The sequence below is a fragment of the Ictalurus punctatus genome, chromosome 22 (genome assembly GCF_001660625.3).
Source record: "Ictalurus punctatus breed USDA103 chromosome 22, Coco_2.0, whole genome shotgun sequence".
Lineage (NCBI taxonomy): Eukaryota > Metazoa > Chordata > Actinopteri > Siluriformes > Ictaluridae > Ictalurus > Ictalurus punctatus.
This window is the reverse complement of record NC_030437.2, coordinates 11,731,380-11,756,123: the sequence shown is the minus strand read 5'-3', so window position 1 is coordinate 11,756,123 and position 24,744 is coordinate 11,731,380. Positions and strand designations below refer to the sequence as shown.

At 40.6% G+C, this 24,744-nt stretch overlaps 1 protein-coding gene across 5 annotated transcripts in view; it reads left to right on the top strand.

Moving 5' to 3' along the window:
* The window catches only part of rtkna (rhotekin a), a 67,626-nt gene that overhangs the window by 12,875 nt on the left and 30,007 nt on the right, over positions 1-24,744 (top strand). The window contains exon 1 of one of the 5 annotated variants that reach the window (XM_053674232.1): positions 2,031-2,243. The exons of 2 other annotated variants lie outside the window; for them this stretch is intronic. Coding sequence is in view for 2 of the 3 variants with exons in the window: in XM_017451981.3 (XP_017307470.1) it covers positions 6,840-6,932 (93 nt within the window). In the remaining variant the exon portion in view is untranslated. Of the gene's footprint in view, positions 1-2,030; positions 2,244-6,144; positions 6,933-18,248; positions 18,801-24,744 lie in introns of those variants that run through there. 2 more of the 5 variants (XM_017451981.3, XM_017451982.3) reach the window with 2 other exon arrangements.

Below are 24,744 nucleotides of genomic sequence, written 5' to 3'. Positions count from 1 at the left end.
ATACATGAGATTGTGTAAGAAGAGGCAGTAATGTCTTCTGAGCTGACTCATGGATTCATCACATGTTCTGTGTGTCTGGTCTGGTGATTTTTATCCAGCTGTACTGTTACACCTGCGCTCCTCCGGGACACTGGACCGGAAAAACAATGACGTCATACTCTGCAGCGCTTGCCTAATGTAAACAGGTGTTGACTCTGTGAAATCACTGTCCGTTCCTGTCCGCGCATGAACGCCTTTATGAATATGAATACGCTTTGTGAAAGAGAGTCAAAGACCTTATTAATGATTCATTCTGTTGAGACTGAAGTTGTGTACATTGCTGTTGTGCTACATTTCTTGTAGTGTTTAGAGCTCTCTGGTGCTCAAATGATCCATTTTATCACGGTTATCATTGGATGGTCTGGTATGGTAATTAACTTGGCTAATATTGTTAAATAAATAATACTAATGGGGGAACAAACCCGAATGTTCAAATAATTCTGTGCTGTTATGTTTTCTTTCTATTCGCTAGAAATGAGTTCTACTCCTATTACAGTGGGTTTGTCTCTTAGTTACTTCATAAAGCAGAAAATATACAATTCTATACCGTCGCTGTTGAATTCTCGATTCTGATTGGCCAGAAGGTGTTGAGTAATTTCCTCAGACAGAAGTTCCAGCTGTAATTCAAATGATAGATTTATATTAATGCACTTGTACTAATAAGTTATTATTCACATGAATGTGTATGGTGGTCACACCACATAATCTAAAACTAATGATAGACAAATAAAAACAATGGTATTTAACATGTTGTTGATATTGTGACGTCTCCAGTGTCAGTGCTTTCTACCAGTCTGAGGTAAAGCTGTTCCTTTACATTTTCTGCCACGGGAAAGTCTAAAGACAGGACTGTGTTGTGGTGTGTGTGGGGTTTTTTTTTTCTCTCAGAGACATGAGCAGCTGCAATTATTTTTGTCTTATTAACTTTAAAAGAGAGGAATAAAGAGACTATAAAGCTGTAAACATTCAGTCTCTGACCAGTCTCTCTTTTATGTTTAAGTGATGACAGGAACTTACTTATTTCACAGATGTTCCACAATAAGAAATGTAACTAGAAATGGTTAAAAGTAATTCTGGCTTTTGTTTGTAAATAAAATAAAATAAATAAATAAAGGTTGGAAAGTCGCTGTGGTATAGTTCAGGGGAAAAACACGTAAGGACATGTTGTTATATATAAATGATGAACTTTGGGTGGTATCACGTCATGTGATTATTTTCCTACAACATGCCTGATCGTGTCTTATTCCTCACATATTACTAGAAGTCTTTCAATTTTCTTATTTATGAGTAGCTGACACTTGAAGGTTTCTCTGCATGCTTGTTGTGTGTGTTGCTGTGTTCCAGCTGTTTTATACCTTATACTGGAAAGGAAATTTGACTAAAGCAGAGCCATTAAAACAATGGCACCCAGTGATTTACTTCACTCTTAATGTGGTTTGTATTGGGTTTGATCTCTCTGTGTGTGCAAGAGAGGGCGTCTCATTCTATTCAAAATGAACACAGACTGGATTAAAATGTCCACATGGGGGAGATATTGCGCTATTGGTGTAATCTGTGACCAAGCATCTCATCAAGAAGTCGCCAAGACAAAACAGTTTTGTAGAATTTATTACCGATTCCAACTGGGTCGTGTTTGGGACTGATCATCTAGAGAATAAATGAACGAGGCCTGTTCACCCACTGATTTGATTTTGATTTGATTCAATTCGAATGAGAACTGTATGTCTAGTGAAATTCACTGCTGTACTTGTATCTGTCTCTGTCTGAGAGATACACTATATTTTTTTCGTGTCAATATTTCAAGAAACGTGAAAAATGCTTTACAGTATTTTTGCAAAACGTCCTGAACTATCACGATTATGACATCATAATGCTTTAGAAACGGTAGGTCGTTACGTTAGCTTGGAGTTTCTGTGGGTGTGTGCATTGCATATATAGAAATGTTTGCATAAATGTTTTTATCGGTGTAATTGGATACGTGTCAAATATATGTCTGAGTGCCCTAGAGTGTGTTAAATGCTTTGGAAGTGCCGTATCCTGGCCAGCTGGTTTGCACATTAAGTTGAGAGAAGCCAGTTGAAGACTCGGCGTCAGGCGCCAGGTCACATGGACTGCAGCTGACTGAGTGCTGGAGAGTCTCCAAAGGAAGCAGGAGAGAAGGACAAGCTCACAATAAGGAGTGTGAGAGTGGCTATGTGGAGCAGGTAAGTAAAGGTGCTCTTCTGAGCCAGGTGGCTTGTGATTTTAGCTTAAAGATTGAGCAAATAATGCCTGGTTAAAAAGGTTTTTTTTTTTAATGAACTGGACTGCATTAGCATCAACGTCATGTTGCACAAGTCGGGTTTAACGGAAAGGTAGCATTCTCTTTCATGTGCTTGTGGAGCAAGACTTCTGCTGACTGTATATCATCCTGTACTCTTTACATCTCATCACTGATGAAGTTTGAGTCATTAGTGGCTGAATTTCGACACTGTTTTGATCCTCGTGCCTGTAGGACTGAACACTGACGTCATAAGATGAAACGGGTGTGTCTGGTGCTCCAATGATACCTCTCTCTCTCTCTCTCTCTCTCTCTCTCTCTCTCTCTCTCTTGCTCTGACTCTAATCTTTTGAAGTGTGTGTGCTGTATGTATCTATCAAGGCATTTTTCTATCTTGCGGCTGGGACTTAGTTTACAGATGGGGGTGTATAGCAGCAGAGGACCTTTTGTAGTGGTTAGGGGCCTTGCTGAGGCCACAGCCCATCTGTTTGCTCCGCAGATGTGTACTAAATGAGCAGCAGTCCCGGGAGCACTGAACACAACATGGTTAATGGTTATGCGAAGGCACAGTTTTATAGTTTACTCTTTAAATTACACTCCATTTTCAGTGACTTGGAAATTCAGCACTTGAAATATTGTGTAGTCCCAAATCCACTCTCAAGTGTTCCGCTCGCATTATTCCTCCAGAATGGCATTTTCTTACCCCACCCTCAAAATTCCTATACCCTGCCACCTAAGCAGCTTTGACTTTTATCAGCCTCCCAAACTATTCCCACCCTCCTAATTAGTGAAAGGAAATACCCCCCCCCCCCCCCCCCATATAGTACCTTGTATCCGCTCTGAAACAATGGCCTGCCAAGCACTGTTAATGGTCCCTAAAGCAGCTAAGTGGTCAACAAGAAGAACATCAAGTTCTTTAGTTGACCTGGATGCCCTGTCCTATCTGACTTAAACGCACTGCTATCCTGTTATGCAACATGACTAGCATGGTGGAACGTGAACAGATTTGCTTATTGCTAGTGGAAATGAGCTCAGAATTTGGCTTTCAGCCAAAAAGCTCTGATTCACAACAAGGATATTCTTCAAGTGTGCGTCATGTTTGGTAACTTCCGGGACACTACCATACTGGCAGCTGGACAAGACGGCACAGTGACTCTAAGCATCTCATTTGTCCTGAAGGATGCAGACTAAGCTACCGAAAGCCACATCGCAATGGGAGGTCCGTGCGCGTAACCTTCAATTTGGATAATAGCTGTTTTGCATTGCATTCCCAAGGGTTATTTCTGAGACTATGTAGTGTTTAAGGAGGTCTAAATTTGTATTCAGGCCTGATGGTATGTCATATTGACAAATTGGATTGCACTGTGATGCATATATATTGCAAATGCTGGTAATTATTTAGCTAAATGGATAATAGAGAGGATCAGTGCCTTATATAAATGATACTTTCTGGCATAATATTATCAGTTCTTTTTGGACCCAGCTCTCTGTTTTGTATGGAATCATTTCTGTTGTGCATTGCAACACCTTTGGTCCTGTAACATTATAACCTCTGTGCATGTCTTCGCAGAAGAGGAATGCTGAACATAATTCACTGTCCCAGGTGGCTGATCGGGTTTCACTGATGAGCACAACATTCGAGACCTTGTGTCTGCTTTTACAAATAGAGAACACCACTCTCCTGGGGTCCTTCTTTGCTGGTCTGTTGTTCTTTCCATCTCCCAAAGCATCCAAGAGAATAATAAATCTCCCATTGGGGTTCCCAGCGTGGTGTATTGCATAAGGCGGTTAAAACTCTGGTGTGGGGAGAACAGTTCAGTTCTTAGAACAGTTTCTATGTTTCAACACTGAACTGATCATGTAAGAGACTTATTTATACATTGGAAACAATCAGGAATTTTGATCAGAATTGCTGAAAAAAGATGAACCACCCTGGATGAGCTAGAAAAAACTGAATGTGTAAGCATACACAGTTTGTCCCAAACATCTGTTAAAATGATAAGTCCTACCCGTCATTGAGGTATCATGGGGATGAATGAAATTTGCAGCTGATGATTTGTAGATTTGTTTGTATCCTTAACTTTTCTGACTCATTCTGAAACTCAAGAACCAACAGTTAATCCATGCTTTAAAAAAAAAAAAAAAAAAGATTATTATTTTAAATAAATTTTTGGTGGTTCTGTGTCTAACACAGCTGTGCCTGATCTCTAACATTCTCCAGCCGTTATCGTCTGGCTCAGGTGTTTAGAGCTGGAATGTAATAAAAATGTAGACAGACTAGGGGTCTCTGAGGAACAGATTGAAAAGGTCTAGGCTAATGTTCTTGATTGAACTCCAGAGAGATGACTGAATTATGCTTGCTTTCAATAAATTGCGGGACATTAAAGATTGATGCATCTATTGTGTTTTGTCTGCCTGTTTCATCAAAAATACATGACATACATGTATACAGCTGTGTGAACTATGATTTCTATTACAGCTCAGTACTCATACCCTCTCTTTTGACTGGTGCCAGTGGGTGACCATTAAGGATTGGTCTGCATTGAGAGGACCACAATGGCGACAAGTTATCTGAAACCTGATTGGTCAAAATCTGTGGTTTGTTGAAGGTCTTATTCGCATGTGGTTTCTGTGCTATCAGTACTGCAAAGGCCAGTGTTGTGAATCCTGTTAACAAATGGCATATGGTGCAGCCCTGGATGACTTCTACTAGCTAGACTTGGCACTGTAATGTTGTCTGGGTGAGACAGATGGTGTCTTTTGTCTCCTCTGGTTTTACAGCTCGGGCTGCACAGTGTTGTTAGTTCATCAGCAAGGTTTTCCATTAGCTTTTGGAGAATTTTACATAATTAGCTTTAGTTTGGGGGTTGGTATGGGGCTAATAGAACAAAGAATGTGTACGTGATGGATCCAGGGTGTACCCCGCCTTGTGCCCGATGCTCCCTGGGTATAGAAGATGGCTTGATCTTCAGTCTGTATGGATTTGAGGTTCTCAAAAAAAAAAAAAAATCTGCAGACCAACTATTCAAATATTAGACTCATTATTTGATCAAGAGTTCTATGTTGGCTATTTATTAGTGCCACTGAGACTTTTCATTTCTGTACCATCCACTCATAGAATCCATTTTTTAAACAAAATTGTCATTAGATGCATGTTGAATTTATTTATAGTCCTTGTTTTTGTAATTGAGGCAATTCAAGCAACCAGTAAAATGGGTCTAATAACCATAAGAACTCCGTAATTAAAGTAATAACTTTGGTGCCTAATGATAAGTTGTTAGACCCCTAACATCCTCCGAGCCCACTTTGAGAACCATGGCTCTAGAGGTTCTGAAACTTTTTTTTTTTTTTTGCTGCCAGGGTAAATGAATTTCCAATGACCCCCTTATGATCACAGCATTAATGTAAATTTTAAGAACAAATGCATATCATATTATATTTTCGAGCCATTACAGCTTTCCACTCACTCAAATGTAGAACCACTTTGCTTCATATTACTGGAACTTTCTGGTTAAATTAAAATTGAAGTTAGATTAATGTTAACGTTACTTATACTTGTGTGTGTTTTTGTTTTGTTTTTAGTTATTGACTTGGATGAACCCCTTTCATTTCAAGTGGGCAGTCAGTTAGGCTATAATAATAACCATAGCAACCTTGATACTATTGTAATATCAAGTAGTTATAGTAGTAGTGTAGTGATTACCACCTTAATCATGCCATTTAAAAACCACTTGGTTCTAGAGAAAAGCTTTGAGTTAATAAGTGTAAATCTGGTGAGAGTTACGGTCGGTGATTATACTTGGGTGCCATTTATTTCTCATTTGTTTCTTAAGAGAAAATCCTTCTTGATGTATGAAAACGCTGTTATACTCTTGTAAACTCCTCTAACGTGTAAGATGTGTTGGTAATTGCCTGGAATTTGGTGTTTATACTTGGTTGTGTGTTATATGGGGGTCTGAGGTGGTCTTGTCCTCTTGTTGTAGTTGAGCGCGTGTGAATGAGAGGCGGGCTCGAGTTTATGTACTGATCCGGCGCGCGCGTGCGAGTTCGTGGCCCAAGTGTAGACAGAGAGACAGAGCAGCTCTCTCAGAGCACAGAGCAGCGGGGAAAAGCGGCTCGGAGTCTCTTCTCAGCAGTTCCAGCAGTGCCGAGACAGTGACAGTGTGTGTTTATGGACTTATGTGCGATATTAAACCGCGCGCGCTCCTGGTCGGACGGTTTTGTAAGGCAGTGTGTGAAACACGCCGAAGAGCTCGGAAAGTTTGCGCTGTGTGAGACTTCAAGCTGTTTCACAGAGAAAACCGACCGGAAACTGGACACTTATTTGTTCTTTGGATGGGGAAACACGCGTGATTTTGTTTATTTATGTATTTCATATTTCATCAGGAATTTGTACTTGAAGAAGTGATTCATTGAATGAGCAAGATTAAGCATGGCTCTAAATTCAGTATTACAACACCGCTGAGGAGGAGGAGGAGGAGGGGAGTCGGGTCGGAGACGAGTAGCCTACAAAATCTGAAGCTGATTGTTTCTTTGAATAATGCCGATAGAGAAACTGGACATGGAGGAGAAACTGCGAATTTTAGAGGACCTGAACATGCTGTACATCCGTCAGATTGCCTTCAGTTTACAGGTGAAGACGCTCACTATATTCTATCACTCACTCACTGAGTCACTCACTCTTTCACTCCCTCAGTCACTCTCTCACTCATTCCGTCACTCACTCACTCATTCCGTCACTCACTGTCACTCAGTCATTCAGTCACTCACCTACTGTCACCCACTCACTCAGTCATTCAGTCACTCACCTACTGTCACCCACTCACTCAGTCATTTAGTCACTCACCTACTGTCACCCACTCACTCAGTCATTTAGTCACTCATTCTTTCACTCAGTCAGTGCTGCTGTACGAGTTTGTGAAAAGCCTGTGAGAGATTACACTGTCATCTCAACCGAGTTCACATTTTTTATCCTAAATCATTGGGATGTTTACTGTGGTGGATGTCTGATGTGGTGAAGTGTGTGTGTGTGTGTGTGTGTGTGCGCGCGCGCGCGTGTGTGGGGGGTGGGGGGTGGAGGGGGGGTTAAACACTGTCTTTTACTGTGACTGTGGGAAAGCAATCCTGAATTTATTTTAATATGTTGGGGGAACTGAAGCTCCACCAGAAGTGTGTTTAAGTGTACAACTTAAAAAAAATAAATAAATAAATAAATAAATAAATAAACACCTTAGATTAAAAGAACTGACAATGCAAACACAGTGATTTTATTGGATTTGTTATGTTAGTTGTTTGTTTTTCTATGGTTCTAAACTTTATCAACACATCGGATATGATTTATGTCCATACATACCTAGAGATAAATCATATACACCTAAACATACCCATAGGTTAACAAATAAAACACACAAAAAAGTTTTATGACAAAGAACCACATAGGTCTAAACATTTTGTTTTGCTGATCGGAAGCAGAACAGATACGTCTTCGTAAAAAGGTAAAATGTAAAATTCAGATCCTCTACACATCTTGTTCTGTAACCTGCAACAGTTGTATATGAGCAATGTTCAGGATCTGTCTGCCTAACTGGTCTTTTGGGTGAGGGGAACACTTTTGCCCTCCCACATTTTTTTTTTTTTTCACAGCCCATGCTGAGATCACACTTTACAGCACTCTGGTGTTTCCCTACAGCCTGTTCTTCACACCAAGCAGTCAGGTGGCCATCTCACTGTCTGCAAACACACGCACTTCATGACCTTACATCTGTCTCTCAAAAAAAAACTGCCTTTCCTAAATTAGAGAGAGGACATCAGGATGTCAGCACTGACTTGGAGAACATTCACACGGGTGCTGCAGTCGTATTCCTTTCTCATGCTAATTTAATTTACTGCAGCTTGCAGTTTTCTTTATAGTTTTTTTTTTTTTTATATTGAAGTTGATCAGCTTGAATCCAGTTTCATTTAGGATTTAGGCTTTCTAAATGAAAACAAGTTGTGTGTGTGTGTGATTTATCAGATCCTTAAAGAGAAGACATAAAGGACCTGGTCATGATTCTGAGCTTGGATAGTGACTGTTTTTCATTTCACTGTCCAAGCATTCAGAATAGAGCTAGTCAATATTTCTCAGTTTTTATTTAGAGTCTGCAGAGTTTAATAAAGTCCACCCACACGACACTCCTCCCACACTTGACATCTCTTTGTATAGGGTTGTTGTGTAAAGCCCAATGAAACCGTAAGAGAATGTGTTGCTTATAGTTTAACTGGAATCCTTGAAAATGACTAAAGAAATGTTGTAAAGCTTTTCACCACAGATTCAGGACAGAGGCCCTGTTTACACTAGTGCGTTTTCGTTTTAAAATGCATAACTCATTTGCTACGGTTACGCCTGTCGTCTACACTACTCCGGCGTTTTTGACCCTCGAAAATGGAGACTTTTGGAAACGCAGAAGACCCTGCTGTAGTTTGAAAACTCCGGGCTCGCGTTTCAGTGTAAACAGACCAAAACCAAGGCGTGGCTTCCCACATGCGCCTCCTGATTGGGTGCTCTGGATTATTGCGTATCCTTCCCTGATTCGTCAAGCCCCTTCCATTACGCTCCCTTGATCATATACACAACACCACAGAGACTGAACCGCAAACTTTGCAGGCTTTATTTCTTGGCAGCCAATGTGCAGTTAAGTTCTGTGTTTTATAATACTGTAGCTGCCTACATGCGCAAGAGGTGAGCTGTGATTAGAGCAATCGGCAATAAATCTCATTCAAGCGTCGTAAACCCTACATGGAGCGCCGGGTTGTTGCGCCTGCCGGTGACTAGCAACCAACTTCCTGTTTTACACTTGTATGCGCATGCCCAGTTTGCATGAATGGTCATGTGACCTGCATTTTCGGTCATGTAGTGTGGACGGAGATCGTTTCTGAAACACAGTGGAAATGCCTGCGTGGATGAGGATTGTTTTCGTTCCCCGAAACACACTAGTGTAAACAGGGCCTTAAAATTGTAGCTGAAACCCTCAACTGATGTTATCTCAAATCTGTCTGACTATCTGTCTGCTTTTTTAAAAAAAATTTTTTTTAAATGATATCTGGCTTTTGTGCTGTCTAACACACAATGCACAGCAACAGTGTGTGTGTAAGGCAATTTACTCCCTTCTGTAGAGATGAGCATATGTTCTCTGTTGAATGATGTAGGAAGACTTGCATTGCTGTCCCAGCTGATCCAAGTTTGAACATGTCTTCCTACCTGCAACTGCCTTATTGCCTTTACTACTACAGATTCCCATACCCCAAACTCTCCCAGAGAACATCTCCCTGCTGTCAACAGCCTTTTGTTGCTGGAATGCCACAATTCCTACCCTGCTCTGTTGTGTGAGTGGAACAGGAAGTGGTTGAAAACAGCGTCATTCTTAGCGCTTGGCTGTTGTGGTGTCATTCCCTACTACCCATATACATGGTGCGCATATGCATTACTGTTCTGTTGTTAATGTTCTTCTTTATAATAATAATAATAATAGTAATAATAATCATAATAATTATTTTACCATTTTATTGTCCGATGAATAATGGTTAGTAATGATAGTTGACTTACACTATAATTAAAATGAGCTTAACTAGGATTGACATGATCGTCCTTGACTAGTTTTACAATATAGGCATGCAGTCGTTAATTATTGGTGTTTCTCTCCTGTTGATTAAATTCCACAGTTTGTTTTGTAGAGTGTTCAAAACCAGGAAGTCCACATTTCCATAGATTTCCCCTACAGGAAACCCACCAGCTGGGTCCCCATCCTGTCAACATTCACTGTGGCACCTCATACCTATAGTCACGACGTCATCTGTAAATGCTGATTTGTACATTTACAGCATGGTGCGGCTACATCACACCACTGAGAATTGCTTCATGGAATGGTAACCTTATGCAGAGGTTTTATGTAGTGACTTGGGCTCTAATGAATAGTTTTTTAGATGAACATGCCCCAAGATAAAGTTTCCAGATTTTTGCCATTTTGGCATGGACTATTGGCTGTAGGATACAAGGTTTGCTTTATTAACATACTCAAAATATTTACCAAGAATTTGCAATGATAGTCCGCTCTGTGTGTGTCCAGTTCCACAAGCCTCACTCTGTCTGTTTTGCCTCTTAATGTTTGTGAGCATTAGCCCTTTCTCTTGTAAAGGTGTGAATTAAAGATAGCAACCTGAAAATGTCCAGAAAGACCTGAAATATTGAGAATGGGCATGTCAGCAAAAGAATTTGTGACCTTTTGACACCGGCCTGCCCTGTTGTCTGCTGTGAAGATGAACTTTGAAAGGGCATGAGAAGATCAGACCTCTCATGGACTATGGAGTCATGGGGTTTCTGTTTGCTCCACATACCTACATTATTACTTTGTTTTGGTAGGTAAATGGAACTGAGGCAACTGATTAGGTATCTGTAGTTTCCTTCCACCGTGCTAATGATGCGAGTTAACTGTCACATGAATCAAAACCTGCTTTGACAAACAGTGGTGCATTGCTCAGTAAGAAGATCACTGAGAGACACCAAGGACCAAATATTCAATAAGACACTTCAGCAAGCCTATCTATATTTTTAAGACTCAAGTGCAAAGGTCATTAAGTCACCTATTTATCTTTAGCAAGATGTAAACTGGCTCTGTGGTTAATTTGTATCCAGCAATTTAGCAGGGAAGTCTACTTTATCTCTGCAGAAATGGAAATAGAATATTAGTTACAGCTTGTTTGTTTGGGCTTTGCTCTATCCAGTTTGACGTCTTGTTTACTGGGTTGCCATGTCCGTGTGACTGAATCGACTTGTTGTGAGCTCCTGGCACTTCTTGCTTGTTTGGAGGAGTGTCAGGCATGGGCTGTTGGAGAAAGGAGGCATTGTGTTCCATCACCCACGCCCCTTCTTAGCCTTCTGTGCCTCTGGCCAGAGCACTGGCGTGGTCTGAGCGTGGACTGAAAGGACAGCCTGTGCTCAGGAACCATCCAAATGCCTCAACTCAAGCCAAGCTTCCTTTGAAAAACACCACCCAGGAGCCAGGGTGTTGGAGACCAAATAGCCCCCTCCTCCTGCCCCCCATACCCAAACCTGGCACAACCAGATCAACCTACCATACAAGCTCCATACTCAGATTAGTATGGCTTATTCAGGTCAGACCCTTACTGTAAGGAAAAGTTAATGGATTACATAGTGGGTTAAAATTCACAGGCTGCTTCAAGGTGGATAAAGCACCTTTATCCAAAGTCAATTTATTACAGCTTTAACCAGGTCAGGTCAGCCTTATACGTATCACAAGAGGCAAGCATGATGAAATATGGACTTGTCATAAAATTCATCCTCTGAAAACACAGCAGCTTGGTGGTACTATACATTCAAGGGTCATTTTTCTGACCATTCGTGTGAACATAAGTCAGGTAGTTTAGGAGATGTATTTGTGTAAGGACAGATCTTTTGTACATGCTATTACCTACAGTGTAAAGGGTATGGATGAATTTCTGGGGTTCATTCTGACCGTGCTTAGACCAGTGCACTTACTTCAGAGTAATTTCTTTTTATATGCAAGTTAGTTACAACTTGTAACAATTTTGTACTGAGCAGTGACATGGTTGTATGTATGCTGACCTACCCCTCCCTGGTCCCGCTGGTTTTTTTTAACCGATCGGCTGTGTAATTTAATTGTGCCTTGCTGTGAAGCCGGACAAATCAGCAGGAGTGTTGTTTTTTTAACACCAGCCTAAATGATTTCCTCACCTCAGATTCTCAGGTGGCGCTGGGAGATGGGAATTTCAAGAAACTCTTGCAACACTTTGGAAGTACTATTTGTTCATCTTTAGTATTGTCTAACACTCCCTCCAGATTGATCCCCAGAGAGATGATGAGGATGATGATTAGTGTGGAGTCTGTGTTTTCACAGATAAGGTTGAAGAGAAGCCCTCCTCAACCTGGTACTCCTTGGACTATGAGTCATGAGTCTCATGGCCTGTCTGAATGCGCATTCTCGTTTCATTTGTTTAACTGGATTTTCCCAACTTTGTCTACGTATCATAGCCATACTTCAACAAACCTGGGGAATCATGTATTTCATTTTTGGACTTTAGAAACAATGGGCTTCAGTTATCAAAGTGGATATGAAACAAGTTTATTCATAAACTACAAGAGCTCCAACAAGAGTTGATGTATAAGGAGGTTCACTAATGTGAGCCTCGACTGATCGGCTTCAAATTGTATAAGTGAGTTACTGAAATAATAGAGAGATTGTTGTCAAGTTTAAGTCACTTATTTATTTCAATAGTAGGAACTAACTTCATGAACATTCAGTGAAACTAATTTTTTATTATCCCTGTCCAGGATGTACACCGCCTTGTGCCCCATGCTCCCTGGGATAGGCTCCAGGTTCCCCTGTTACCCTGAAAAGGATAAAGCGGTATAGAAAATGGATGGATGGAAATTTTTTATTAATAGAAACTATTAATGACTTCAAAGAAAGCGAGCCAAAAAGAAACATATAAATAAAAACAAATAAGACAAGCTATTCAGTAAGGACAAAATAGAAGGTGCTGTATAACAGGAGGGAGAGGGAGAGTTAGCTTGCAATGGCTGAGTTCCTGAAACATTTTTAAATTAGTTCGACGTGGCCTATGAAAACATTTACACACAACGTTACAAAAATATTGATTAATGAGTCCCAATGAGGTTGTGATACTGAGATTCATCAGAACGTTACCTGGAATTGGGCATGAATTATTCATCTCTAACGATTTACAGATGTAGGACTTTATTTTCCTACAGTCTTGTATTTATTCACACCTGATTGCACCAGGCTATATTACTCTTACACTCCACAGATAACACTGTCAGATTACACATCAGCTTCTTTAGTAAAACGCAATTTATGTTCCTGTTTCAAAAGCTCACTGTTACCCAATAGTTTACTTCCAACAGTGGAGCTGCAGGTCAGTGTGTCCTAGCGCTCAGTCATCTGTCAGAACTTGCAGGATTGATGTGCTTTATACCAGTACTTCATGTCTTGCATTATCACTAAATGGTTCCATTAGATTTATGAGCTTCCTTAGCGTAACCGCATTTCCCCAGTGCACACCTAACCAGTGCCATCGATCCTGCTGCTGCCAGAGTGGTAATGGTTCTCGGAGCATGCAGGCCTCTGAAGAGAATTTTATTGTTATTTGAAAGATGCTGAAAGGTACAGCAGGTTCCCATTTCCACCTGGTAAGGTCAACGGAATCAGCTCTTGGTGTCATTTGGCCTCATGATTTTCATTTTAGGGCTGGTCCCAGTTAAAGCTGGCTTGAATTTAGCTTTGGGACTGTGGACATGAAGTGTATTAAATTGCACTGATTGCATCATGGTGTGAACCCCTGATGTTAAGGTGACGTAGGGGAATTTTAAGCATGCCCTTTGGTCTAGTGAAAGATCTTGCTGTGTGGCCAATAAAGTGTGAGGTGTTAAAATAGTAGTTGAAATAGGAGCTTTAGTGTACACTTGGGTACAGACAGCCATCATCCCCAACACAAGGCAGAATTCCTTCTAAAGTATTTCGCGTGCAAAAATGTTTGAGGTTTGAAATATTTGTTGATGTTGATGATAGTGTGCCTCATCTACAACAAATCAAACATGCAAAAGATCGAGGATATCAGAATGGCATTACAGCTGTACTAAGGAAGACAACAAACATATATTTTTTTAATGTAATTCTAGAATTTTTTTGTGTGTGAGATCGTTGTGTGATTTCTGTACTGTCATCCTTGGGTGCTGTTAAGAGTGGCATTTAGCTCAAGACATTAGAAGGAGAATTATAAAGAACTGGACCGTGTTCTTCACTATAGTCTGTATAAGTAGGAAGAAACCAGAGAACCTGAAGAAAACCGTCATGAACACATGGGGAACATGCAAAACTCCAACAGTAACCCAAGTTCAGGATCTATATGTAACACTGCCATCTCTCAGCTTCAGGGTTTACAGACCGTAAACCCTGAAGCTGAGAGATGGCAGTGCTACATATAGACACATCAATTTTCTGTTTAAAAACACTTTTACAGAACCCATTAGTTCATTGATTTGAACAACACTTATTGGCTAATGGTTATGCTTTTGCTATTAGCTCTAATAGCTACTAGTTTCTTTGATGTAAAAAAACAAAAAGAAAACACAAGTATTGATTTATCACCACAAATATTCTGTGAAGGGAAATGGGACGCTCCTCATGAGAACAATTTATTTTAATTATTAAATCATTTAAAGGCTTGGTTTACTTTCCCAGCTGGTGAGTTCTACATTAATGCATTTGTGTAATCTACTGATCAGTCTTAACTTTCCATGGCTACTTTATAAGTAATTGGCTTTGGATGTGTTTTATATTCTGGTCATCGTCACTCATGACCCAACTGATTAGCCGTGGAAAATACATTTCCTGTTTTAAAATGATATTGTTTGTTGGATAGCTACAGATATAAAAACTACAGGCAACCCAAACAGTGAAGTTGTTCAGATTGTTTTGTGAAGCAAATACATAATGTGGAGCATACATCTGATGCTAACATCAAGGAAGGAAGCATGTTCTTGAGACTGACCTCTTTAGGACAGGAAGCAAGATTTTGTTTGTTTAGGGTATGGGTTGTTTTCTTCAAATGAGGAAATAAATAGCATAGAAATGGTAAGACGTATGATCACTTTGCATGCATGCAAAAGAAATGCTAGAATTGTTGAGATGTAATGATAAGGCTACATACTGTTTTATTTTTAATTCGTTGTTTTATACAGCTCTACTCACTCTGAGATTAGTGTTACTGTCCTTGTCCTGGACTATCCTTCTCCATTCTTATCCTCACTGCATGAGTGTCTTGTTTTTCTTTTTGGCCTCTTGCTCTGGATTCTGCTATTTTGATCTGACTGACCCCAGGATATGTACACTGGAGTTTTATTTGTATAGCACCCTTAACGAAGCAGTTTCACTGAAGTCTGGATGTAGATTTAGATTCCTAATGGATGGGCCAGTGGCGAAGAAAATCTTCAAGACAGCATGAAGAAATCTTGAGCGGAACCACAGTCAAAAGGGAACCCATCTTTTCTGGGTGATTAGTGAAATTATAAATCATTACAGTATACAGCTATAGAGTAAGAGTAAAGGCAAGTGGTGGTGTATTGAAATGATGTTCAGTATGAGCATATTGTGACTAGGAGGCCTGGGATAAACACAGGGAGAGTCTTTATGATTACAGCAGCAGCTCTTGGGTACAAATCAGTATCCAGGTGAGATTATCCACTCAAGCAAGAGTAGGTCTTGGGCATAAAATGTTATTTTTAGGAAGTGCAAATCTTTTATGGGATCCATATTGGACCATCCACAGCAGCGGAAGGTGAGTTACAAATGCAGAAGCAACAGTTAACATGGTACCATGATCTGTTATGCCAGGCAGCTCCAGCTGACCTTGATTTTGAATCAAGAAAGCAAGAGGAAAAGATCTAGGTCACTCTGAAAGAGAGTTGATGACTTATTATTATGCCTATGAGTGGCAGGAGAAATTTTGTACTAGGGCTGGGCGATATATATCAATATAATGATATAATGATTCTGAGATATCGTTGGTATGGTGATATTTTTAAAAAAACGTTTTTAATAGTTACAAATTAAATGGTACTGAATGGATGTCATTGATTTTTATGTATCTTTTTAAACTTAATCTTCTTTTTTTTAAAAAAGAAAAGTAAAACTCCTCAAACTCAGTTTAACATATTTTTTTTTGTTTATTTTACTACTGTTTTTGCAGACACTTTGTTAGCCAAATTATTTATCGTGATCTGCATCGTGTATCAGAAATGTCCGCAAGTATCGTGGTATGATATTTTTGTCATATTGCCCGGCCCTATTTTGTACTGAGGTGTTCGGCATTCTCCACTGTCATCATCTAAACACCACTTGAGGGAGTATATCTTGGAACAGTGGTGTTCATCTCTCCAGTACAGTTCCAGAGACTTGTAGAATCTATGTCAAGGTGAAGTTAATTTCTGGGCCAGGAAAACCCTCAACCAGAGGATATAGTGGCAACCACTGCTTGGAATACTGTGTAACACTTTTTCTATTGTGTCTTTGAAATGACATCATTATTATATGTCTATAAATACTATAAAGAAACTGCATACTGTACCTTTTAAGATTTAAAGAATCAGAGCCTGTTTTTATTTTTTTACTTTACTGTATATGTGACTAGAAATGAAAGCCTTTAGTTTGTGCTCATTCTGCACCTTCAACAATTTTATCTCTCTCTCTCTCTCTCTCTCTCTCACTCTCTCTCTCCCCACTACATTTTTCCCCATGTCATGCTTCACGGCTATGTGCGCAGCTGTTCATTGCTGGATCCTATTACCGTACCGATGGAGATTGATTCTTAGAAAACCACGCTGCAAATGTTGTCGATGTGATTTTACAGGACATCAGAGCAAACAGACTATAGGTATATTTAGAGAGTTGAGTGATTGGTTTTTATTGAGCGGGGATGGGAGGTACCTGTAACACCTCGGCAACTCATCCTACTGATTTTTCACCGTTGCTTCGGGGATTTTTTGTCTTTATAAGTTACTTTCCACAGATTCATGGGAAGTACCTTATTCCTTTCTGCATTTCTCCACTTCTTTATCTTACCTTGCCATCTTTCATTTTCTTGCATGTCTTTTTACAGCTCACCCACAGTCTCTTTACAATACCTACACAAAACGCCTCTCTTTCACCTATGCTCTCCTTCTCCCACTGTTGTCATTTTTCTCACCAAAAAAAAAAAAAAACCAAGCCAAAACATCCAGAACAGAACAGGTTTGTGTTTAGTGCTGTTTCACACCAGCACAGTGCAGGATTTCTGACATTTATTCTAATTGAATAATACTCTCCATTACCCACCACCTTGTACTGCCATATAGCCATTTGGGATGCGTCTCTCAAATGCTGGCACGTTCTGCTGTTTTCCACCAGGCTGAATATTTCCCACTGTTCATCCTGGCACCAAATATCAGAGCCATCTTAATCTTCGTATGAATGCATCAGAGCCTTGGCAGCCTCCGTTCTCCAGCTGCCCACCTGCTCAAACACTTGAGAGGTGGCCTGTGATTAAACCAGATCGAAAATAAGTGACAGTGTTACTGTCAGTTACTGCATCAGAGGCTGTTGTTTTAAAGGTGGGATTCTATATCGGAGTATATTTTTATTATGAGTATTGGCTGTTGTGACAAAGACTATTGACACAGTAGGAAGCATCAGATCTGAATCAGTGTTTTGCTTTGTTTTATTTCCCTTCAAGAATAAGAGTCACTGTCTCTTGTAGACCCCTTATAGTAGAGTCAAAATCATTTATCCTCAAGTTAGCAGCTCTCAAGTTCAAGTTGATTCCATGTCTTCTGTTACCCTTACATCCAGGTTGAGTCGAAGTCGGGTCTATCTTGCTGTAGGCTGTAGTAGCATGGTTTGAGTCATCACTTCCATAGCCTACTTACACGTCCGAGTATACCAGTTACATGCATTGAATTAACGGTGGAAGTCTCCGCTTAAGTTTTAGTTCTGTCTCAGAGCATAAAACAATGAGTCACAAAAAGTGTGCTAAGCCAGATCATTAGTGTCCTCTCTTTGTCTTACTCGTTCCATGCATCTTTCTTACCATTGTTAGTGCAGCAATTAATCCACAAGCATCTGAAACCTTGTGATAATGTAGACACACTCTCTCTTTCTTACTTTGGCTTTACTATATTTGTGAGGTCCTTCTACTGACATAATTATTACTGTGGCTAATTATTGTCTCGGTAAGCTATATTCGTTTCGTAGGTAGAAAGAGTGATGGATGCATGGAAAGACCTGGATGGGTGGATAGAGTTGGATGTTGGATCGACGGATAGAGGGATACATGGATGAAAAGATGAATATATATATATATACATAGGTGGGTGGATGAAAAATAGATTGCTTGATAAAATGCTCCACCATTTGGTTGGAACAATGGATGTATAGATTAACGAAAGATGGCTGGATAGATGGATGGGTGGAAAGATGGATGGATAAATGGATGGAGACAGAGAGAGACTTGGACGGGGTTATGCTTCAGATATCCCAGCAGCACCTGTGGCCGTTTATAACACACTGTACCTATGCGTTTCCGCAGTCTGAAGTGGTAAGTAAAGCTGAGCAGAGAGACCGAGTCCTGCATTAAGGCGAGCCCACGCCTCCTCTCCGGTCACGCTGGTTGGCTCGAAGCGGCTCGGCCGGACCGTGTGATGGCAGCTGGAAACAGAGTGGACTAACCGGACTGCACTGAGATGTGTATTTTCCGGACAGATGTCCGTCACTTGCCGGTTTGTCAGGGACGCGTCAGTGACTGAGGCTCACACATTGAATGGGCTTCGAGGCGCGAGCGCGCGCGAGATTGTGTAGTATTGCGCAAGCGGCGTGATTCGGGACTTCTCTCTGCTTCTTCTCACAGCAACATGAATAACTCGAAGAATCAACGAGTAAGTTTCTTTTCGAACTCGCCGCGGTGTATAGAAATAGTTCCAGAAACCAAGCTTTGCGCGTTGTATCTATGTCGGGTAAATGTATTTGTGTTGAAATGCTGTGGGGGAAAATGTAAAGGAAATGTTTACCTCAGCAGGCTGGGATGCTAAACGCTAACGGTCCAGCGTTCTATAGCGCGAGCGCTGCATGCACGCGCACTGTATCAAAGACCTGACGTGTGTAGAGTCACGCGAAGGTCAGCGTGCTGCACTGTGTTTGTTTTCTATGCTGTATTTCATATCCGTGCGCTTTGCTGTCAGTGGTTTTATTTGTGATAACCTATTATCGGGTAGCTCTTCGCATGATGGATTAAAAAAAATGTCACGTAAAGGTAAACAATAAAAACTGGAGAAATGCAGAATGTCCAGTTTAGCTAGAATAAAAACATCCAACATTAGACTGTTTGTAAGGGGGGAAATTGGGTAATTGAAAATAAATGTAAAATATTTCCGAGATCTCATTCTACCTGCTGACCTGAGCTTGCACATCTGCATTATTATAATGGTCATTATCTATTTTTTTTTTCTCCAACAAAAAAGCTGATTCATATATGGAGACTGTATAAGGTTTAGTCGTTAATTTGGGTTGAATTGTAAATCATTAGGAATTCTTCTGCCTTATGAATTTAAGATGTGATTGTGTTATGAGATGGAGTTCTGTTTTTCCCCCCTCATTTTCTGATGTAGCAGGACGATGTAAGATATGTAACAGGATCATATTGTGTTCCCGTGTGATGCTGTTTCTCAGTTAGGGACGCACATAATAGCAGAACATTTTCATTTCCAAGACCGATGACTGAACTTTGGCGATCTGCTGGTGCTGATCTGGTATTGACATTTTCCCATTTTTTAAAAATCATTTTCTTGATAACATATTTTCATCTTTTTTCTTTCCACATTCAGAATGTGCAAACATACTGACTAAAAGGTTCCTAACATCTTTCTATTCACTGATATTTCACAATTGGTCACAATTGGTATGACACATCAGCTGATGTGCATCTCATGCAATGTAGACTTTTTATATATGCAGCAGTACCCCAGTGCTTCAGTAATAACCATTACGCTTTCAAATTCCTCTTTAGCTGAAACTCGAACCTAAACCTTTAATCACTCTCTTCCAAATAAGCTTTCTTATGGTTTGATTCTGCCTTGTGGTGGGTTGGCACCCTGTCCAGGTTGTCCCTCGCCTTGTGCTCAGTGATAAAAGGTACAGAAAATGGATGGATGGATGATTTGATGCATGCATCAGATGTGTGTTCTGATCCTGGTAAATCTTTGGGAGACTGAAACTATTAGCCTAAACACAGAGAATGTCGGTCTGCTTTTTGCTCTTTTGACTCATCAACTCGAGCATCAGATTTGTTCCAAACAAATCAATAAATAGGCTATAAATCCCTAAAGTGGATTCGCTTGTAACTGTTGTCTTCATTTCATGCCGTTATTGGCGTTTCATCAAGCGTTCTTTAGTGGAGTTAATAACTGCTATTGGGTGGGAAATGCAGTGTCACTGTTTGTGAAAGTTTTTGCACACTGTTAATGAAAATTGCCCACCTGAGACTGTGGTCTGGACAGGACTATAGGGATCTGGTTTTTCAAATACAGTAGTTAAAGCTAAGGAAAGTACTGGACGTTTTGTTCTTGGATCTTTTCTCATAGTCTCAGCTGAATGGCCAGAGACCTGGTTTTATCAAGGACAAATCTTATGTCATTGTTGGATGTGGCACAGGTGGAAAATCTGGGTCATGTCTACGCCAATCGAGATCTTTCTTCTCAAAGGCATCAGAGCATGATGGAGAGTGTGTGCGCTATACAGGTGCATGTCAAAATGAAGACGAGAATAACACACTGACGCTCACAGGGTTCCCAAACACCTAAACCCTCCTGCTGTCTGTCTCTATACTGCTCTTAGAACCCCGTGTCCTTTCCGCTCGACTTGTCCAGATGCAGTCTTGGAAGAGTTGCTTTGCTGAGCATGCCGACTTGGTTATATATTTTTAGCCTAGAGACTGCACTTTATCTCTGTACAGAGAAAGAAAATGGCAAGTTGCTTACTGTTTATGGATAGTGGAGCTGGAGAGAAAGATTGAAAGAGCAATTCTGTGTCACAGACTCAGGTTTGTTTTATGAGGCTGTCACGCATGAGTCAGTGCAAAACACAGATAATCAGCTTCTTCCTTACAGCAGCTGACCATATGGAAGAGAGAGAGAGTGTGATAGAGAGAGAGAGATTGAGATTGATTGGGATCAGGACATTTTACAGGCCTGCTGGGTGATGTGCTAGATTAGATGACTAAAGTTGGTAACAGGTTTTATATAGGGCTTGAGAATCGACGTCTCTTTGTGCTGCATTATGGGATTGCGCCATGTGTCTGCTAGATTCAATTCAATGTTATTTGTATAGCACTTTTTACAGTGGACATTGTCTTAAAGCAGCTTTATAGAAATATATAAACACAGGATACAGATTTTAAGTGTGTGGATTAATCCCTATTGAGCGCGACGGTGGTGAGGAAAAACTCCCTAAGGTGATATGAGGAAGAAACCTTGAGAGGAACCAGACTCAGAAGGGAACCCGTCCTCAACTGGGTAACAACGAATAGTCTGAGAGTAATAGAAAGTTCATTCTGGTTTTTACATGAAGAACTAGTCCACTGTTCACCAAAGGAGCCTTGAGTGCAAAACTGCACGTGATCAAGCAAATATCTGATGCTTAGCTTGCTACTACTACGAGAGAGAAGTAAGCTGAATGTGAATGCGTTTATTTAAAGTAGTTAACGAAGCCAAGTCAGCAGCAGGATTAAAATGGCAGGAGGATACACTCATAATTTAGAGATACTGCTGAAAGCAATGTTTTTGCACGTCATTGTTGAAACTCGTGCCATTTGATGTCTCTGCGTCACCTCAGAGACTTTACTTCCCTCGTTTCCCTCCCAGCAGGAAAACTGAAACGATATTCCATTGTCTGTTTTTATTACCGTGGTGACCCTTTATGGATCAAATCATTATAGCGGATTTTCTCGCAAAGTCTGGAATTCTAAAGCCTCATAACATGGTGTGTTTGAAGTGAGCATGTGTTTACGGCCAGCACATCTAGGCCGAAGATGTTTGGTAGTTGAGCCACGTTGCTAGACTTTCTTTGTGATTAATGGGAAGGCTGCTGATCCTGATCGATGAGAGTCATCCACCTCTCCACTAGCAAAAGCTGCTATTAGATTTGGTCGGATACCGCTTTGTGTGCGCGGTGTTTTTTTATTTTTTTATTTTTTTCTCTCTTAAATGCCCTAATAAGAAAGACACACTTGCCAAAATAAGCCTCAACAAATCCCATAATACTTTTGCGGCAAGCATATTTAACTTGTCAAACAGCATCAATTGACAGGAGGAAGACAGGCTTTCATGCTTTTTTTTTTTTCTTCTTCTTCTTTGGACGAAAGAACAGATGTAGTCGACATGGCCCAGGGAGTTGGAGAAGGTTTCTGTGTGGCTGAGGAACATTGAAGTATTATCAAGCACGCAGAGAAATGGCATTTTCCACAAATTTAACAGCGTGCTGTAAAAATGTCCTTGACGCGGGAAGAGCTTACACGCCTTACTGAGTTTGACGAGCGATTCTCGCCTCACTCGTTCTTAAGGAGAAAATTCATTTGATTTCACATGCACAGCATGAAACCTCAAACTCCAGAGCAGTCCGTGACAAACCTGGAAGAACTCATTAGCAGTTTCTCCAGGAGTTCAGAGATTGCAACCACAGAAATGAACGCGAAATGCTTTCCCCAGGTTTGGGCCGAGACGCGTCATGTGTCATCACAACGTGCATTCAGCAAAAACCATCTTTGAATTCGTGTGCATCGAGTACACGAATACAGCTAAAGGGTCTCATTTATCAACAAACATCACTGCGTCAAACAATTTTGTGCAGTTGCAATTCCTCCAATTCAAGTAGTTTTCCCTCAAAAAAAAGCAGCACAATAACAGTGCAAATTGAAGTGCACAATTTGAAGGAACCCCCCAAGCAATCCCAAAAAAGCCCTTTATGGACTGTATACAACATAAGACAGCTTCAGTCACTCTTTAAGTAAGCATTTTAAGTAAGAGTTTCAAACGAAAAGAAATCGTCTTGATGAGAACATTTGAAAATATACTCCAACCAGGCTTTCAGTTCTTTGTAGATGTCTACATTGTGGATGTGCCCTTTGAAAGGAGATTGGGTTTGAGGACTAGATGAAATACGTTTGTGTTTATTTATGTATGAATTGAAGAAAAAGTACATGTTCTTCCCATGTCATTGTGGGTTTCCTCAAAGTTCCCTGGGCTTCCTGTGTCTCGCTTGCTTTTTGTCTTTCACCCCTTCAATATTCATACGCACAGGCTGTAGGAGTGGTGTGAACGAACCGTTTGGGTTCAAAAAGGCCGGGATGTGTCCCCTGGAGAACACAGCTGCGTATGAGAGAGGTCAGCTTTGCGTTCTCTCTCTCTCACATGCACACTCACACACACACTTAAACAACTTGCAGGGCTGTAACGGATCAAACTGCTTGAAATAACGTGTTGAATGAAGAAAAGCTTGTTCAGGGTCAGTATTAATGTCATCACCAGCTGCATGAATTCAGAGCTCTGTGTGTGTGTGTGTGGGGGGGGGGATATGCAGCATGTCTGACAAGATGGTGTTTCAAGAACTGTGTGTCGAGATGAAAATAAGAATCAGGTTTTTTTTTCTTCCCTAGTCAGTTGCATATCTAACAGTGTTTCTGTGAAGATAATTCTGACCTAGGGAGAACATTCCTGGAAAGATAACTGTATGGCAGCGTTGTTCATCGCAAATACTTTCATACATCATTCCGTGACTTTGTTAGTATGTCTTGGCATGCACACTAAAGTATCCCGGTGACTCTCACTGCCCCTGTAGGTAATCCAGGGTTGATGGAAGAAGTGAACAGTCGCTGCGATCAATTAACAGTAAACAGAAGCTTTCTACTAACGACATGGTGACTAACAAGAGCACAGAGCAAAACCATGACCAGAACATCTGTCATTCTGACCACACACACACACACACTCGCATCCTCATGACTAACTAAATGAAGATGAAGAGCAGGTGAGGAAAGAATTAGTTTGGAGTGATTTAAAGGGAGGATCACATGAGCAGGTATTTCTGCATCATTGCTGGACTGGTTATAGGACCTCTTGCCTGATCTCTGTAATGTGTGTGTGTGTGTGTGTGTGTGTGTGTGTGTGTGTGTGTGTGTGTGTGTGTGTGTGTGTGTGTGTGTGTGTGTGTGTGTGTATATATATATATGATAGGATGTATATTTTGTTCTCTAGTTTTCTTCATTACCTGACTGTTCCTGACCTTGAGAGTTGCTTTACATCAGCAGTTTTTATGCATGCGTATGTGTGGGTGTTACAAGAGTGCCTAGAGCTTCATGGTTCATTTCATGGTGTCAGAACATCAGTTCCAGCAGTTAGGGAGGTCTATATAAACCTCTCCAGTGATCCTCTCTTGTTTCTATAAAAACCCATAAGTGCATCATTCTGGATTGAATGGCTGTGACCACGAGAAGCCCAGGGTGTTCATTACCGTTCCTTTTGTATCCACTTTCGGTGCCTGGGAAAGTCAGATCAGAGCGAAAACAGATTCACTGTGCAGGAGAGAAATATCTCCACACTGCTGTTTGATTTATGTAGAACATCTGCCTTACAAATCTCTGAGAATGAATAATCACTATAGAAACGGTCATGTATTATGATTTGAATTATAGCCGGAACTACTGTCAGAGCTGCGGCTATAGAAAACGAACACCTTCTGACCAATCACAATCCAAAATCATCAAACTAATACATTCATTTGTACTCACCAGCCACTTTAATAGGAACACTTTTACCCTAGGCGTTCAGTCAG